Here is a 20,028-nt window from a genome sequence, read left to right on the forward strand (position 1 = left end):
CATGTATTTGAATTATAGTGTCGGTGAGGAATATTGAACCACTGTGGACTGCTACAAGAATGAACAAATCCGTCTGAGAAGAGCACAGTCCGAATGCCCCTTAGAAAAGAGCATGGAGAGACTTGGGATGTGTTATCAGGTCAGACCGAGCCCTGGAAAAGAATGTCATGCTTGGTAAAGAGTCAAAAAAAGCGGAAGATCCTCAGTGTGACAAATTGAACAGTGGCTAAACCAATGGACGCACCGTTTACAATGATTGTGAGCAGTGCACAGGACTGGGCAGTGATTCACGCCATGATTGCCATGAGATGGAGCTTACTCATGTCACCGAGTAGTAACACCTGTTTAACTACCTCTGACTGCGTTAATATGATAGAGATTTAAAAACAGTGCAGAGGCAGATGCTGTTTTCCAAGTGTGCCAGTGATTGTAGCAAACATTTAGTCTGTGTTTTATGTCAGGCACAATGTTAAATGTTTATATAGGTTATCTTAGTTATTTGTACAACACTTCTTTGTGACAGGTGCTATTGCTATTTCCCTACACACGTGAGGAAGTTGACATCCATACAAGAAAGCAATATGGTCAAATATTTCAGGAACGGATATCATAGGTATTACACATGAAGAAATCTGCGAGAAGCCTGAGAGAGGAAGTGCTTCTTGCTTCACATTACACATGACCATTCCTTCAGGGTTCCGGACAGGAGATGAAGACTGCTGTGCCATACAGTAATTCCACCGGAATCGCCGTGTTTCTGATTAGACTATAGTAATACTTGCCTGAATCAAATTTTCTTTGAAGTACCAAATTTGGAATAAGATAGAGCTGAATTTGAAGATCAGCTTTGCCAGTAGCTAGCGGGCACCTTTCATTAGATTACTTAGCTGCTGCATCTGATAAATGGGGATAATATCTTTCTTCCTGATAGTTGTAGCATAAGTAGAAATAACACTGCAGAAAAGCACCTCATATGTAATAAATATTCAATCATTTGCTTTCAATTTCTCTTCCTTTTCCTTCTTAGGCAGAAAAAACCTTGAAAAGAATTAGGAATATTCTTCATGATTTTAACAAGGTAGAATCACTCTCTGAAGTAGCGTTAGTGCTGAAAGACATGCTTCTCAAGGACATTTCTCTCCTTTTTAGCTTCTAGGATCCTTTATAGAAGTGTAGCATTATGTGTTGGGCCGCTAACCACCAGGTCAGCAGTTTGAAACCACCAGCTGCTCTGAGGGAGAAAGACAGGAGTTCCTAGTCCAATAGAGAGTTACCGTCTTGGAAATTCATAGGGGTCATTCTAGCATGTCGTATAGAGTCCCAATGAGTTGGAATTGACTCAGAGGCACTGAGAGTTGAGGGTTGCTTATAAAATTTATCATATAATATCACTTCACGTTGATTAAGTTAATAGTTAAATTTTGGACACTAAACGATGATTTCTTAAAATAAAGATTTCTTTTACTAGTTAGTAAGTAAATGTTTTCTGGACTGTGTAGCCTCTATCGAAACTGTTCATGGTTGCCACCCTGGTTTGAAAGCAACTGCAGACAATTTGTAAATGAATGATCATATATTTCAATAAAACTATGTTTAGCAAATAGAACGCTAGACCGAGTTGGTTATGGTTTGTTGAACCCTGATTCAGTATAATGTTGGATTTTGGTTTATTTAGGGAAGTACTGTCTGACTCTAAACCTAAGAGACCCATAAACTGCTATGTGGTGTAGCTGTGAGTGGTCGTTGACTGGATTCTAACTCGTATAACCTCGCGTGTGCAGAATCGTATTGCCCCGCAGGGATTTAAAGGCTGTGCCCTTTCAGAAGCAGATCATCAGGCCTGCCTCCTGGGTACCTCTCAGTGGATTTGAACTGCTAGCCTTTCGGTTCTTACTTACCTGGTTCACCATTGGCTCCAACTCCAGGACTCCTTTTAAAGCCCTTGCTCTGAGGGGTCCAGCTAAACACAGTAACTGAAAAGGTTAGACGGGAAGCTCAGCGGGATGTGAGCGTCTGTCATCAGGGGAGGAGTGGATTGCAAAATGAGGATGCGACAGCTGCATATACTGTGGACTAGAATCAGTGTTGCTGTGTAGTATATGGAGAATATATGTAGTATATGTTGGGGTGTGTTTTGTAGTATTTATTTTTAATAACAAAAAGACCTAGAAACTATAGGAAGTAAATATTTTTCAGGATTTTTTAGGTGGTGCTGATAATAATAGTAACGTGAATGATCATGTACTGCATGCTAGGCGCTGTGTGCATACCATATCTGTGCATATAAATTTGTACATATACATACACATATGAATGTATAGCTCTAGGAGGCAGGTGCTGGGACTATACCCTCTTTTTCTTTTCTAAGCAGAAACCAAGGTCAAGTAAGTCACTTAAGTTCACAGTCTTAGGAGGTGACACAACTGGATCCCAAGATAAATCTCGACACTGTAGCCCACATGCAATATTTGCATCTGGCTGCTGGCGGAAAGGTCAGTGGTTTAAGCCCACCTGCTGCTCCGAGGGAGACAGATGTGACAGTCTGCTTCTGTACGGATTTTAGCCTTGAAGACCACATGGGAGAGCTCTATTCCACTCTACATGGGTCATGATGAGTCAGAGTAGACTTGCAGCAGTTTAAGAAATATATTATGACATTTAGTAATTATGGAATATTGATTCAAGAGTCAGAAGTTCATTGTATGGTACCCATGCCCTTTCTGAAGGTAATAATTATATTAATTCAGTACATAGGCAAATAGGTGGGTGTACCCCATAGCTCTAATTACTTAATTCGTTTTCCAAAATTACCTTGTTTTTATTTCTGGCTACGTTTTAGAGTCCTCTAAAAGAGGAATCTAAATGCGAGGCTTTGTTGCTTCATTCTCTGCTGGGAAATTTGTTTTCCTTCGTTGGACAATTTGGAGGCTTATTTTGTTCTTGATTCTTTAATATCCTGATTAAAGGATTAGAAAGCCCTTTAAGAGATTTGAGACACTAATACCACCCCGACACAGTGCCACATTCTTGGAGGCGGGCATTGATTTGCATAGGTTTGCGCTTTTTGAATGAATAATAACTTAGCAGCAGAACTACTTTTTTTTCTGTTACTGTCGATTATTCTTGCTTGATATCACTCATACCTGCTGTTTCTGGATCTAGGTCTCAAAATTCACAGGGAGCTTGACATCAGTAATAAGACGTAAGTTGCAGATATGAGCAAGTTGGGGTTGTGGATATTGAAAAAGTTGGCTCATGGTTTCAGAGTAGAGATAAGAACTTCCCGTTGGAAATAAGAACTTCCTGATGCCCCCTTTTTGCTTAGGTCACCGCATTAGAAAATAGTTTATTTGCACGTTGTGCAAGATACAGTTAGATACAGTTAGGGGCCCAGTTTCACATTAACTGGCAATTGAATTGGTCTGTGTATGTTAATTCCTTTGATAGAGTTACTGTAAAAAGGGATTATAAGAATATACACCAAGGTCACGGGTTTGATCCCCATACGGGCCACCCAAAAAAAAAAAAAGAATATTGAGGGAGGTACAACTTAGTGTCTCATGAGGTCAAGGTTGATGTGGTTATATAGAATTACAAAAGGGAGTTTTCCAGGGCGTGCATCTGATCCGGTCAGGATCTTCAGGACAGAGGAACAGAGCATCAGGAAAAGAGGATGAAATAGCTGGGGAATGACATGACTTTTGTTACAACTGGAAGAGGGTGGGGCCGGGCGGAGCCTGGCCTAATCGGTTGGGGCCAGATAATGAATGTGTATGCAAGTCACTAGAAGCTTTCAGCTAGGGTGTGATACGGTCTGAATTTTATAAAAGTAATTCTGGACAGTGTGTGAATGTGAAGGAACTTGATAGGGATGGCTGGTGACTCATGGGGTGTCCATTCTTCTGCCTTTCAGCCTTCTCCTGTGCTTCTGGAGAATATCTAGAAATGAAGAACCAGGTTTGCAGTAAGTGTGGTGAAGGGACCTACTCCTTGGGCAGTGGCATCAAGTTTGATGAATGGGATGAATTGCCATCAGGATTTTCCAACGTTGCAACCTTCATGGACACTGTGGTGGGCCCCTCTGACAGCAGGCCAGATGGCTGTAACAAGTAAGAACCCTCAGGAGCTTTTGAATCCTGCCCCAATTCTTGAGAAAGGTGTACTTGCTGTTTTCTCGAGTGAAGTTGAGAATAATGCCAATTATATTTTAGAAAAACTCATTGTAAAGAATCCTATTTCTTTGGACAGTCATTGCAAATAATGAAGGTGTGCTTCCATCAGATTCAAGTTATTTCCTCCAGTATAGTCTAGTTCTGTATGTTAAATACATTAAACAAAATCAGGAGAAACACATTATTTTCCTAATGATATACGGCTATATTCAAACCAGTGCTGTTTCTCAACCACTTTTCTCTACACCCGTTTATAATGTTTAATGAACAAGCCTGGATAACCATAGACTTGGTTAACCCTTGTAATAGAATAGGCTAAGAACCTCAGGTAGGAAGTTTGTATTATTATTTTTACTTCTGACTGTGCCAGAGGGCTATGGATTTGCTTAAAAAAACAAACAAAAACAGAAGGGAGCTCTAGACCAACTCCTACTCCTTGATCATATAACATTTCTTCTTTTCATATAGCTGAGTTCAAGAAGCTTAAACTTTGGCCTCTGGCTACCTTCTGACTAAAATGACTGATCAGGAATTAATTTTCCCCCTATGAGCCTAGAGGTCAATAGTGATAGAATGCTCATGCTTCATGTCTGAGGCCTGAATTCAATTCCTGGCCAATCCATTTCACCCACAGCTACCACCTGTCAGTGGAGGTTTGTGAGTTGCTATGGTGCTGAACCTACCACTTGTCTGTCAGTTTGTTGTACTGTGGTGGCTTGCATGTTGCTGTGGTGCTAGAAACTGCCACTGGTATTTCAAATACAGCAAGGTCACCCAAAGTGAACACGCTTCATCAGAGCTTCCTAAGGAGAAACTATGAAAAAGGAATAGGCTGTCCACTTCTTAGGAATCAGCCACCTAAAGCCGGGAAACATTATTAGATACTATAAACCTCATGAATATCAGCATAAAACTGTAAGATACAGTACTGGATGATGACCTATTCAGGTTGGAAGGTTCTCAAAACACGATGGAAGGAGTAGAGTTGACCTTAATGATGCAGGTAAAGTAAAGCTTTCAGGACTTTTGTCTGCTGAATGGGTATGACTGAAAATGAGAAGAGCTGAAAACATCTATTAATAGTTAGAAATTGGAATGTATAAAATATGAATCTAGGAAAATTGGAAATGATCAAAAGTGAAATTGAATGCATGAATAACAAGATCTTGGACAATGGTGTTAGCTATACTGAATTGGATGGTCATATCATTCACTATGCTGGGAATGACAAATTCAAGAAGAATGACATCACATTTATTGTCAAAAATAACATTTCATCATCTATTTTGAAGTGTAATGCTGTCTGTGATAGAATAATATCTGTCAATATACAATGAAATCCAGTTAATACAACTAGTATTCTTGTTTATGTACCAACCACTAATGTTAGTAATGAAGAAATTGAAGAATTTTACTAACATCTTCCATCTGAAATTGATAAACATGAAATCAAAATGCATTGATAATTATTGGAAATTAAAATGCAAAAGTTGTAAAGACGAAGAATAGTTGGCAAATTTGACAGAGACAAGGCTATAGCTAGCATGATAGTATATTGTAAGGCCAATCACTTCTTCATTGCAAATACTTATTCCAGCAACACAGGCAGAAACTGCGGAGGTGGATTTCTCACAATGGAGTAGACAGAAATAGCATTGAATACTTCCGTGGGAACAGATCATGGAGCTCAGCCAGGCAGCTGGGCCAAGGCCAGGGCTGGCTGTGGAATAGACCATCAGTGCGCAGCTGTTAGTCCAGGTTGGAGGTGAAGAAAATGCAAAGGGTCCCACGAGAGCCACAATACAACCTTGAGTATATCCCACTTGAATGTTGAGAAGATCGCAAAAACAAATTTAATACATTGAACACTAATGGCGAAGACCCTAAGAACTGTGGGAGGACATCAAGAACTGCATTCAGGACGAACGCAGAGGCCCTGAAAAAGACAAGAAAGAAATGACCAACGCAGAGGTCCTGAGAGACTCTGAAACTTGGTCTTGATTGTAGCTGAGGCAAATGGAAGCAATGGTGAAGTAAAAGAGCTCAACAGAAAATGTCAAAGGGAAGCTTGAGAAGACAAAGTGGAATGCTATCATGAAATGTGCAAAGACCTAGAGTTAGAGCCAAAAAAGAAAAAAAAAACACGCTAAACATTTCTTAAAATGAAAGAACTGAAGAAAAGAATTCATGTCTTGAGTTTCAATATTGAAAGATTCTATAGGCAAAATATTTAACAATATAGTAAATATCAAAATAAGATGGAAGGAATGAGCAGAATCATTATATCAAAAAGAACTAGTTGACATTCAACCATTTCAAAAGGTGGCATATAATCAAGAACTGCTGGTATATGTGAAATGATATCTCCTTATGGCTTTTGTTTGAATTTCCCTGCTTTTTAACAATGTTGAAAACTTTTGTCCATTTGCCTTCTTTCGTTCTTTCTTTTTTGGGTTAGTATTGAGCTAAAGAAGTTCTTTGTATTCTGAGTACAAGTCCTCATCCTCTGAATATTTAGGTAATGTTTGGTATCATCAAGTCAATACTCACGGATAGCCTGTTGATGCTATAGAACAGAGAACTGCCCCATAGGGGTTCCCGGACTTTGATCTTTGTGGGAGCAGGTCACTAAGTCTTTTCTCTAAAAAATAGGTGGTGTATTTCAACAGCTGACTTTTCAGTTAGCAGCCAACAGCAACATTGTGTCACAAGGGTTACTTACATACAATATAAAATATTTACTCCCTGTCTATAGCTTGTCTTTTCATTTCCTTGAGGGTAATCTTTGGCAGTTAGAAGGGGAATAGAACTATGTACTCATATCTATATGTTAAGAATCAAGATTGCAGATGGACATTGGGTCTCAACTCAAGTATTCCCTTAACACAAGAACACTTGTTCTAACAAACCAGCATTCTGTGATGCTAACCTTCCCGACATGATCATCGAAGACAAAATGGGTGCATAAGCAAATATGATAAAGAAAGCTGATGGTGCCCAGCTATCAAAAGATACAGGGTCTGGAGTCTTAAAGCCTTGAAGATAAATAAGCAGCCATTTAGCTCAGAAGCAACAAAGCCCACATGGAAGAAGCACACCAGCCTGTGTGATCATGAGGTATCAAGGGGATCAGGTATCAGACATCTAAGACCCAGAATAAAACCACACCCAAGGTGAATGGAGGGGGCATGGAGTGGAGACCCAATGCCCATCTGTAGACAATTGGACATATCCTCACAGAGAAGAGATGAGCCAGTCAGGGTGCAGTATAACATGGATGAAACACACAACTTTCCTCTAGTTCTTTGGTGCTTCCCTTTCCCCACTATCATGACCTCAATTCTTCCTAACAAATTGGATTAGACCAGAACATGCACACTGCTACAGATAAGAGCCTGCAACACAGGGAATCCAGGATAGATAAACCTCTCAGGGCCAACAAGGAGAGTAGAGATAGCAGGAGGATTAGGGGAGGGTGGGTGGGGGGAGATACGGGGAATCAATTACAAGTTTCAACCTATAACCTCCCCCCAAGGGGAGGAATAATGAAAGAGTGAGTGAGGGGTTGTGGAAGATGATGTAAGATATAGAAAAAATTATAACTTATCAAGTGTTCATGAGGGAGCACAGGTGGGGGAGAGAGGGAAGAAATGGGGAGCTGATATCGGGCTCAAGTGGGAAGAGAATGCTTTGAAAATGATGATGGCGGCATATGTGCAAACGTGCTCGACACATTGGGAAGAATGTATGGATTGTGATAAGAGATAAGAGCCTCCAATAAAAGTATTTTTTTAAAAAGAAGTTATGGTTAATTTAAAATTTCCATCCTTTGAAATTTAATGAGATTTGTTTTATGACTTAGCATATGGCCTGTTCTAGTTAACATTCCATGTGCACTTGAAATGATTGAGTATTCTGCAGTTGTTAGATATTGTTTTCTAAAAATATCAGTTAAGTTGGTTGATAGTGCTAGTCAAGTTGTCTATATTGGTCTGTTATTCAGAGAAAGGTGTTAACATCGTCAGATATTTGTAGATTTGAAAATGTATCCCTTTGTTACTGTCGGTGTTTTCTCCGTGTGCTTTATAGTTCTCTTGTTTTGTGCAAACACACATAGGATTGCTACTTCCTAGTGATGAACTAATAGTTACAGTTATGCACTTTCCCAATTTTTCTCGTTTTACCCTTTTACTTGGAGGCTCTCAAGCTGACATTAATGTAGTTTTAATTTTTACACTTGTGGTTTTTTATGGCATATCTTCGAGTTTTAAAATATTAAACTATTTAAAATTTCTCTTTGTGTCTTCATATTTAAAGACCCTTGTGAAAATAGCATATAGGTAAGTGGGGATTTTTTTGGTTTAGTTTGATGATATTGTATATTTTACTTGGGATCTAAGTAGATTTAATGTTATTACTGATGTGGTTGGTTTATCATCTTTATTGTATTTGTCCTGTTTTCCTTCTCCCCTTTCCTACCTTACTTTGAGCTACTATAATTTTTTTCTTTAGAATTGTATTTTATTTCTTCATTTACCTTTTTAACTATTTCTCCTTGGATTTTACTTTTTTTGGTATGTGTGTGATGGCTGTAGGATAGAAACTACGTTACACAATATTTTTATAGTGTAGTTAGAGTTGTACTTTCATATCATATGTAAAAACATTAAAATAATATAGTTGAATTTACAGGGTCATCTTTATGCTATTGTCAGGTATTACATTTGAATTCATATAATAAGCCCAACAATATACTTGTATTATGTTTTAAATAATGTATTATATGTTTAAGAATTATGACATAAGAAAAAATGAAGCTTTATATACTTATCTACATATCAATTGGGGTGCTTTTCCCCCTATAGAACTGAATGTACACTAATGTCATTTTCCTGTAGTCTATAACATTGCCTTAATTATTTCATTTAACTGAAGTCTGTTGGTGACAAATTCTTTCAGCTTTCGTTTGTATAAAATTTTTTTTTATTTCATCCTCCTTTTGGAACAATATTATGTTGGATACAGAGTTCTATAGTTTCCCTTAACATCTTAAATTACTTAGTTATCATGAAAAGTATAGCCTTTATTTCCATTGAATATGATGTGCTTCTAGCTCTTTATAAGATGCTCTTTTGTTGAATCTTCAGCAGCTTAACTGAGATGTGTCTCAGATTGGTTTTCTCTGCCTTTTGTTGGTTCAGGATCACTGAGCTTCTAGGGTTATTTGGGGGCTGGCATTCTCACCAAGATAAAACTATTTACATATTCATTTCATAAAGTTTTTTTCTGATAGTCTTTCTGTTACTCCAATTAGATGTATGTTAATATTGTCTCATATGTGGAGACTCAATTTTTTCCAAATTGTTATTGTTCTGTATTTCAGATCACATAAATTTTATTTGCCTGTTAACTGTCAGTTTCTTTTTAAATCTTCAATTTGTTGATAAATTTATCTAGTGAACTTAAAAAAATTCATATCTTGTAATTCTCAGTTCAAGAATTTTCACTTAGTTTATTTGGATAGTTTCTATTAGTCTTAAAATATTTGCAATTGTTCTTCTACTTACTCATTATGTTAATCTTTAATGTTTTAAAATTATATTTATAAGAGCTATTTCATGCACTGTCTATTTTTATTGACTTAATTTTCTCAACCAAGGTTTTTTTTTTGCCCCCCACCATCTTATTCCACGTCAGGTAAAAATTGATTAGATCCTGGGTGTGGTATTTATGTAATTTTCAATTTGAGAGGCTTATGAGTGAAGGGGTAGAGTCTATTATATCAATCAGATCTTAGCCAATGAGGCTTCTGTGTGGGCATGGCCTTCTGAGAATTCTGGGAAATTTGATATTTCTTCCTTGGAAGTGGGAGACTCTCTGCTCACACTCTGGAAGACATAGCAGCTGACAAGACACATGGACCCATCCTGATGCAGCTCTGGGTGCTGGAAAAGCCATGCAGAGACCCCTGCAAGCGCTGAGATGTCTCCAACGCCACTGGATCCAAAGACTTTCTACCCACTGGCCTGTGATCTTCTCCATTTGGCATCATTGCATCTGTCTCGTGAGTTTGAAGAGGACTTCATAGATTGGTATCAGACATATGGGCCAATATCAGACTTAGGGACTTATCTGGACTGGGCTGGGATGTTTTCTCAATGTTCAATTGCTCTTGTATATAAATCTCTTTCTTATACACATATGTGTCCATGGCTCTATATTAATCAAACATTTATTTCGATCATGACCTTTACTATAGGGCATATATTGTCCATATATGACCTGTGGACTGCCATTTCCTTTTGTAAATCAAGCTATATTGGAACACAGATGCACCTGTTTTAAACTATATAGTTCATCCACCCCTTCTTATTTAGACAGACCTGCGGAGATAACATGCACAAAAACAAGACAGCAAACCAAGCAGCAATATACAACAAAACAATAACAAAAAAACCAATGACACAAAACAAAACATAACAAGAAAGAAAAGCTTGTAGTTAGTTCAAGGACTGTCTGATGGCCTTTAGGAGTGTTTTCCAGTCCAGTGTGTTGGGGCACCATGACCTGGCCCCGAAGTCTACCTTCAGCATTCCCTGGGGACCTCACCGCTCCATTCCCTTGCTGTTCTATTGCACCCCTTAGTGTTTTGCCTCGGTGTGGCAGGATCAGATCGGGTGCAATTCCCAAACTGTGTCTCCGGTGTTGTCCCCTGTAGGGCTATGGGTCAGTGAAGGATGTAATTTCTCATAGTGGGGCTGGCTATGTGGGCCTGTCTGTGGACTGGCTGCTCTAATAGGGAACATCGTCCTCGAGGCCTGGTGGGCCAACATTTGCTCCACTCTCTCCTCCTCCCCCTTCATCTGCTCCCGTGTGCTCTGATCAGACATGTCCCTCTCCCGGAGCTGCAGATTCAATGCTGTCTTTTGAAATAAATTCTTCTGGGGGGGAGGGCAGGTGTCCACGTAGTAGTTGGGATTGGGGCCAGCCCCTCAGACTTCTCCACTGGTTCCCTACTCCACGCTGGCATGTTGCATTCACATCTTGGAGCACTGGGTTGAAGTCTGGTCCCTCTTTCCCTGTGAAGATATAAACAATACCGTCCCCTTGACTGGGTTAGCGCCCCATGCCCCCACTACCCATTTCTTTATTATTATTTTTCCTTTCCCCACCTCCTTTTAGCTGTCTACCATATGTATCCCTGTGTTTGGTCTGGTCCCTGCCAAATTACCTGGTCCTCACCCCAGGAATGTTTGCGTACAGTAACTTTTTCCCTATGCCCCTTTTGCATTTTTTTTTAAAGCTTACCCTAGCGGACTTATGTTGTACTTGTCATTTTGTGCTTGGCTTACTTTGCTTAGCATGATTTCCTCCAGTTCTTCCCATGAGGCAATGTGCTTCATACGTTCATCACTGCTTTTTAGCGATGCTTAGTACTCTATTGTGTGTGTGTGTGTGTGTGTGTGTGTGTGTATCACAGCTTTTTAATCCACTCGTCAGTTGATGGAAATTCGGGTTGTTTCCAACTCCTTGCAATTGTGAACTGTGTCGCAATGAACATTGGAGCACAGATGTCTGGCTTTGGTTTGTTTCTTGCCTCTTCTGGGTATATGGCCAGTAGGGGGATTGCTCAGACATATGGTAACTCTATTTCCATCTGTTTTAGATATCACCAGATCGATTTCCATAGTGGTCGTACATACTTACAGGTCTACCACAGCCCCTCCAACACTTGTTGCTTTCTGAGTTTTTGAATTGGGCTACCTTTGAGGGTGTTAGGTGGTACCTCATTGTTGTTTTAATTTGCATTTCTCTTATGGCTAAAGATCAGGAACATTTTCTCATATGTTTGTTGGCCATTCGGATTTCTGCCCCTATGAAACTTCTGTTCAGGTCCTTTGCCCACCTCCTCTGTGAGCAATTAGTTTTTTTTTTTTTCTTTTTGGAACCTAATAGAGTATTGTAGATTTAGATTTTTGTAAGAAGGCCTTTTTCTGATGTGTCATTGCTAAAGTTGTTTTCCCAGTCCGTGGACTCTCTTATTCCGCTCTTGGTGAATTCTTTCGATGTGCACAGGTGTTTTATCTGCAATATATCCCTGCAGATATATGTCAATTTGTGCCTCCTCTGTGTGTGTGTCCTTCCTTATTTCTGATAGCCTGTGTATTCTCTGTGCCAAAGTTCTCAAGTTGGTCCCAATTCTCCCATTGATGGCCCTAATAGTTTGGGGTTTAACTTCAAGTTATGTAATCCATCTTGAGTTTATTCTTGTGCATGGAGTGAGATAAGGGTCTTGTTTCATTTTTCTGTAGGTAAATATCCATTTTTTTCCAGCACCACTTGTTAAAGAGGGCACCTGCTTCCCATTGGATATTTTTGGGCTCTTATCAAAGATCAGTTGTCTGTATGCTGATGATTTTATTTCTTGGGTTTCAGTTCTTTTCCATTGATCTGAGTATCTGTCATTGTACCAATAACACACGGTTTTTACCACTGTGGCTGTATAGTATGTGCTAAAGTCAGGTAAAGCAAGCCCTCCCACTGTGTCCTTCTTCTTGAGTTCTCTGCTAATTCTGGGCTTCTTCCCTCTCCATATGAAGTTGGTAATCAGTTTTTCCATTTCTTTGAAGAAAGATGAGGGTAATTGTATCGGGATTACATTCAATTTATATAGAACCTTTGGCATCTGACAAAGAACTCACATCTTGACTATATAGAGTCTTTCAATCCACAAGCATGGGATATTCTTCCATGTGTTGAGGTTGCTCTTGGTTTCTTGTAATAGTGTTCTATAGTTTTCCCTATATAGATCTTGTGTGCTTTTAGTCAGGTGTATCCCTAGATATTTCCATTTGTGTTCGGCTATTGTGAAGAGTACCACCTTTTTGTTCTCTTCTTCTGTGGTTTTATCTGATGTGTATAGCAGTCTGATAGACTTCTGTTTGTTGATCTTGTATCTTGCCACTCTACCAAACTCCTGTATTGCTTTCAGTACTCCCCTTGTGGAGCTTTTGGGATTTTCCATATATAAAATCATATCATCTGCAAATAATGATAGTTTTACTTTTTCCTTCCCCAGATGAATACCTTTGTTGTCTTTTCCTTGCCTTATGCTGTTGTTAGCTAACAACTCCAGCACGATATTAAATAAGAGTGGGGACAAGGGGCATCCTGATCTGGTCCCTTTTTTCAGTGTGATTTTGTTAGTCTTTTCTCCATTAACTAACACATTGGCTGTTGGTTTTTCACATATAGCTTGTATTTTGAGGAATTTTCCTTCCATTCTTGTCTTCTCAAGTGTCTTAAACAATCTGGATCAACAATCTGGAGGAGAAAACAACGGGACCCACAGTTCTGGGGCCACATGGGAGGGGGAAGTGGGGCGAAAGGTAGTGGTGCTAACAAACTCAGGGACAAACGAACAACAAGTGATCCAAATCGGTGGTGAGGTGGGTGTAGGAGGCCCAGTAGGGCATGACCAAGGGTAATGTAACCAAGAGGAATTACTGAATCCCAAATGAAGACTTAGCATGATAGTGGGACAAGAGGAAAGTCAAATGAAATAGAGGAAAGAGCTAGGAGGCAAAGGGCATTTATAGAAGTCTAAATAAAGGCATGTACATAAGCAAATATATTTATACATGAGGATGGGGAAATAGATCTATGTGTATATATTTATAAGTTTAGTATTAAGTTAGCAAATGGGCATTGGGCCTCCACTCAAGTACTCCCTCAATGGAAGAATACTTTGTGCTATTAAACTGGCATTCCATGATGCTTCCTTTCCCTACAGGATGACTGAAGACAAATGGGTGCATAAGCAAATGTGGTGAAAAAAGCTGATGGAGCTCGGCTATCAAAAGATATAGCGTCTGGGTTCTTAAAGAATTGAAGGTAAACAAGTGGCCATCTAGCTCAGAAGCAACAAAACCCACATGGAAGAAGCACACCAGCCTGTGTAATCACTAGGTGCCGAAGGGATCAGTTATCAGGCATCAAAGAACAAAAAATCATATCATTGTGTCCTCACCTCCATGATATGATCTCTGAACACAAATGGGTGCATAAGCAAATGTGGCGAAGCAAGCTGATGGTGCCTGGACATCAAAAGATATAGCGTCTGGGGTCTTAAAGACTTGAAGGTAAACAAGCAGCCATCTAGCTCAGAAGCAACAAAGCCCACATGGAAGAAACACACCAGCCTGTGAGATCATGAGGTGTTGAAGGGATCAGGTATCAGGCTACAGGCATCATCAGAACAAAAAATCTTACCATAGTGAATGAAGGGGAGAGTATGGAGTGGAGACCCAAAGCCCATTTGGAGGCCACTGGACATCCCTTACAGAAGGGTCTCAGGGAGGAGACGAGTCAGTCAGCGTGCGATGTAGCAATGATGAAACATACAACTTTCCTCTAGTTCCTAAATGCTTCCTGCTCCCCCACTATCATGATCCCAATTCTACCTTACAAATCTGGCTAGACCAGAGGATGTACACTGGTACAGATAGGAACTGGAAACGCAGGGAATCCAGGGCAGATGATCCCTTCAGGACCAGTGGTGTGAGTGGTGATACTGGGAGGGTAGAAGGAGGGTGGGTTGGAAAGGGGGAACTTATTTCAAGGACCTACATGTGACCTCCTCCCTGGGGGATGGACAACAGAAATTGGGTGAAGGGAGACATCGGACAGAGCAAGATATGACAAAATAATAATCTATTAAATTATCAAGGGTTCATGAGGGAGGGGGGAGTGGTGAGGGAGGGGAAAAATGAGGAGCTGATGTCAGGGGCATAGGTGGTGAGCAACAGTTTTGGGAATGATGAAGGCAATGAATGAACAAATGTGGTTTACACAATTGATATATGTATGGATTGTCATGAGAGCTGTATGAGTCCCTAATAGAACAATTTAAAAAATCCTCCTCAAACGCCTATATAGTTAATGGCTGCTATAGAGATAAAATGGCAGGATAAATTGTTGAAGCAGAAAACAGCTTATAAAGCCAAAATTATTTATGTATTCTCAGGTTTTTTATTTGAACACTTGCTGACACTTCATGTCTTCCTTCTAAGGCATGGCAATTTTGTAGTCTCGAATGAATATCCAGAGTCCTCATTGCGTGCTCTCTGGCTGACCTAGAGCTCTCATTCAGTCACCTCTTAGATTTTCTCTCACCATGCAGCATCTGTTTTCTGTTGACTTGTGCAGTAGGTCCATTTCCTAGAATCTACAAGTGGACCCTCTGCATGAACTTCTAAGTCTCTGTTTTTTCTTTTTTGGGCCTTCAATTTATTACCACTTTAGCTTCCCCAAGCACTTAGCTCATTGAGACCACTGTGTACTAAAGAGAAAAGGCAAACTCAGTACCTAATTCCAGTTATGTCTGCATGTGGAAGTCTTGTTTTTCACCAGAATCTTTTCTGTTTGAGAAGAAAAATAATTCCACAAAATCTCACTTTTAATGTTTTAGTATCTTGAAAATTGTTCAGATAAACAGTTGAATCTGAAGGGAAGAATGTTAAGTTGTGCTATCAGACAGTGTAGTTAGGAATTGTTTTGCCTCAAAAGGTGGCATGATACCCATTACCAGTTATATTTTTTGTTTAAATTTTGTTGACCACAAAACATGCATTTTCTTGATATTTGATATCATTTTGTATACTAAATCCAAATAATTTTCCTACTTTGTACTTTGAAACTGTGATTTATATTTTATGTACATTTACTTTATTTATTTATATCATTTTATTGGGAGCTCTTACAGATATCATAATGCTCCATAATTCAATCCCATCAAGCAGTATCAGACAACTGCCATCACAATCAGTTTCAAACGATTTTATTTCTTCTTGAACTCCTTGGGCTCGCAGTGCTTTTTCTCTTAAAAGAAGAACACCCTTCCTTTGTTTCTATATATGTATAAAATAAAACTTCATATGTGTGTCAGAGACTAGTTCCCCCTAAGGATTATTAGAATCAAGGGTCAAATTTTAAGTAAAAATTGGTGGTCACATTTGAGAAAGATCATTTTTCACAGCAGATATCTACCATGTAACTTCAGTAAGATTGCGATAAACAGGTGCCTTAAGAAAGGAAACTCTTCTGTGAAAGAGCTAGCCTTTGAGCTCTGCATCAGCTTCTGGTTTTCTTTGCTGTTTGGAATTTGGGTTTTACGGCTTTGTGAACTGAAGAGGCTTCTGAATGCTAACACGAAATACCTGGATGTTGTTTCCACAGCTCTTCTTGGATTCCTCGTGGAAATTACATAGAGTCCAATCGTGATGACTGTACCGTGTCTTTGATCTACGCTGTTCACCTGAAGAAGTCAGGTTATGTCTTCTTTGAGTACCAGTATGTCGACAACAACCTCTTCTTCGAGTTCTTTGTAAGCCCTTTTACATTCGGTAATTTTCATTTTAAGGGATTTTCATATGAAATTCCTTTTAATCAGTTTTTTCCATTCTGCTTTGTGTTACCACAGGTTTTTTTCTGTTAACCACACTTTTAGAAAATCAAAGAAAACTTTAATTTTGAATGATATTTTGATTTTTATTTAATATTACTGTAGGCCTTGGTGCATTAGCACCTGGTAGAGCACCCTGGGCATGTTTTACTTAGTTGTGATCTTTTGTGGGCCATCTTGTTCAAGCTTGTGACAAATATTTGCCTCAAGATTCATTTTAGTTAAAAATGTTTTTTAGCTACATGTGCTTTTGTTAAAAATGAGTTTTTAACTACTTTTAATTATCACTGAAAAGATGTTTTTCTTTGTAGTTTAAATGTTTTCCTTGCTAGTTAGAATGATTTCAGTGTGTTCATGCACAACATTTTAGATGGAGAAATGGCTGTGTATTTCTCGCGTGCAGTTTATGTAAGCTAAAGCAGTCAGTGGGTGGATTAGTAGATGTCTCTGGGAAGAGGCTACATACCATCACTGAATATGGGATAAAATAATAGTTGTTCTAACAAAACAGAAGGTTACCACTAAAATCATCTCAATATTTAAAACAAACTATTTTTAAGCTATAGGCTCACCATGAATTGAAATGGACTCATTGTCAGTGGCTCTGGCTTGGGGGTTTGTAATCTAGCAACACTGCTTGTTGCAATTACTCAAACGCTTGAGAAAATATTGTCATATTGACTTCTCTTACTGAACACACTGTGTTTTGCAGGCAACTAGGAAACATATTTCATTAAGTGTTTCAATAGTCCAGACTTGGAGACTACACTAATAATTCTAAAACACATTTATATGGCTCCTGAAAATGGAATTTTCTAAGTCCAAAATTTGGTAGCAAGGGACATTTTCCATTAAGCATGAGCCTTGAAGTTGAGATTCTGGCTCTGTTCCAGACTCTGCAATGGCTAGCTATGTTACTGAAAAATTGAGTTAACATACTGTCTCTCAGCACAATCTTCTGTAAAGTGGATCCTTTTAAGGATCCTCCTACCTCTAATATCCTTTTAAGAATTTAAGATACTAAGCACCATTCAAACTGATTGACTTTTAAAGCTATAGTTTATTTGCTAAATTCTTCTCATAGGGAATAAGTTTTTTCATGGAATATTTTGGCACTATTGCTAAAATTGAGATAATTAAGCAAGGCAGTTATCTAACATTCAATATTCCTATAAATTCTGCCCCTTTGCCCCAGATTGTGAAGGCAGTTCAAATTCTAGTCTATGTCAGCGGGTCTGAAATTTAGCTGTTCACAGAAGTCCGCTGAGGAACTTAAACAATATAGTTGCTTGGGTCTTACTCTCAGGTACTGAATTGTTCTGGGATGAGACTTGGGCATCAACATTTTGACAACACTAACTTACTCCAATAGGTAGCCTACGAGGACAGTGCCTGTGCTCCGTCCTCATCTCTCTGTTCACCGAGCACTTCTAGAGCACCAGGGCATCACCCCCTGCAGTCTAGTTAGATTAACAACTGGTTTTGTATTGTCCGGTAAGTCCTTTTTGGTCGATTAATAACACTATTCTTGACCTGGCTTCATGATTTCCTTTCATTGATGACTTTGTTGTTGTTATTGTCTGAAAGATATGTGTCCCTAGTTTCTCCCTTGCCTGGATGTTTCCATTTTGTAGGTGCTACTTATTGGCTCAGTGCATCAGCCTTCTCAGGTGCCATGATCATTAATGGAAAGGAAGCAATGACATATTTGATTTTAGAGCTAAATGACTTTTAAAATATTGAAACTGAAACAAAAAATAAGTGATTGGAATAAGACTGTATCTTCACTAGCTACTTTTAGAATGAGTAACAGATATTAAAATTAGAATGTACAATAATTCACAATGCTTGTGTTCAGCAACAGAACAAAACCTCAAAGTTTAGTTCATCCAAATAGTGACTATCAAGGGGATATTTAGGTCCATATTTTTCCTTAAGTGTTGTAACACTTGTACATGTATCTAGATGGCCATTTTGCTAATAATATAAATAAGACACAAATACAATTAAAGTCAATATCTTCATTAGCTGTTATTCTTTGGTGTTTGGATGCTAAAAGGATCTTTTGTCTAGTAAATTTTTAGGAAATATCTTTTTCTTTCTATTTTTTAAAAAAAGTCATTTTATTGTGGGCTCATACAACTCTTGATCACAATCCATACATCCATCCATTGTGTCAAGCACATTTATACATTTGCTGCCATCATCATTCCCCAAATCATTTGCTTTCTGCTTGAACCCTTGGTATCAGTTCCTCATTTCCCCCCTCCCTCCATGATTCCCCCTCCCTCACATGAACCCTTAAAATTTATAAATTATTCTTATTTTGTCATGTCTTACACTGTAGGAAATGTCTTTTACTGAGAATATTTGTATATTGTTTATAAATTAGTCAGGAGGATAAGTAAAGAGATAAAATGAATTAGAGAAGAAACAGTCATTTTGATTCTGTTTAACCTTATTGCTGCCTGTTGTAAAATACTGAGAAGATGTACTTGCTCCTTTAATCTTAGTAGACCTGGAAATAATGAATGTTTCTGCTCCGGGGTCAGTGGTTCGAACCACCAGCTGTTCAAAGGGGGGAAAGGTGTGGAAATATTTCCCATAAAGGCTGCAGCCTTGGCGGTGCAATGGGACAGCTTGCTCTCCCCTACGGGGTTGCTATGAGTCAGAATACACTGAAAGACAGTGTTTTTAACCTATAGACATTTTGGAAGAATTGTCTAGAAAACACAATACAGTAGGTGCTAAAGATATTAGCCATCTGAACTGGCATGGTAAAGGATTACAGTTTCCCCCAAAATAATCATTGGGGAGTTTTATTTTGACCAGAGTCACCTGTCTGCACATTTGGCTTAAGAACCGTGAATTGATAACAAAGGAGACCTTACTTACTTATTAGCTTAAAATGTTATTGCCCCAAATATTATAAAAACATGTTTTGTTTATTTTTATTCAATTGGGCTTGATCTGTCAGTGCAAGCTGTGAAAACATTTTGGTAGATGGGATGGTTTTCTTGGTAATGACTTTTTCTCTTTCATGTGCATTGTCAGTGTTAACTGCACTTTCTCTCTGTGGCATTTGCTCTCCTTAATGGGCCGGCCTTTTGCTATATCAGGACTGTTTACATAAATCCACTCACCCATGTGCGTTTGAAACATAAACTCCAGAGGCCCTGTTACAGTTACTTGTTGGGAATGACCCACAGCCATAGCTTAGTACAGTGGTTCTCAACCTTCTTATTGCCGTGACCCTTTCATACAGTTCCTCATGTGGCGGTGGCCACCCAACCATAAAATTATTTTCGTTGCTGCTTTATAACTGTCATGTTGCTGCTGTTATGAATTGGGCGACCCCTGTGAAAGGATCGTTGAACCTCCAAAAGGGTTGCG

The 20,028-nt window shown here is 38.9% G+C and overlaps 1 protein-coding gene across 1 annotated transcript in view; it reads left to right on the plus strand.

Moving 5' to 3' along the window:
* The first annotated feature begins 3,930 nt into the window (after positions 1 to 3,930).
* Positions 3,931 to 20,028, plus strand: part of ELAPOR2 (endosome-lysosome associated apoptosis and autophagy regulator family member 2) — an 84,863-nt gene continuing 68,765 nt past the window's right edge. The window contains exons 1-2 of the mRNA XM_075557641.1: positions 3,931 to 4,109; positions 16,410 to 16,557. Coding sequence (XP_075413756.1) covers positions 3,946 to 4,109; positions 16,410 to 16,557 — 312 coding nt within the window. The 5' untranslated portion in view covers positions 3,931 to 3,945. The remainder of the gene's footprint in view (positions 4,110 to 16,409; positions 16,558 to 20,028) is intronic.

Source organism: Tenrec ecaudatus, chromosome 9, assembly GCF_050624435.1.
Source record: "Tenrec ecaudatus isolate mTenEca1 chromosome 9, mTenEca1.hap1, whole genome shotgun sequence".
Classification (NCBI taxonomy): domain Eukaryota; kingdom Metazoa; phylum Chordata; class Mammalia; order Afrosoricida; family Tenrecidae; genus Tenrec; species Tenrec ecaudatus.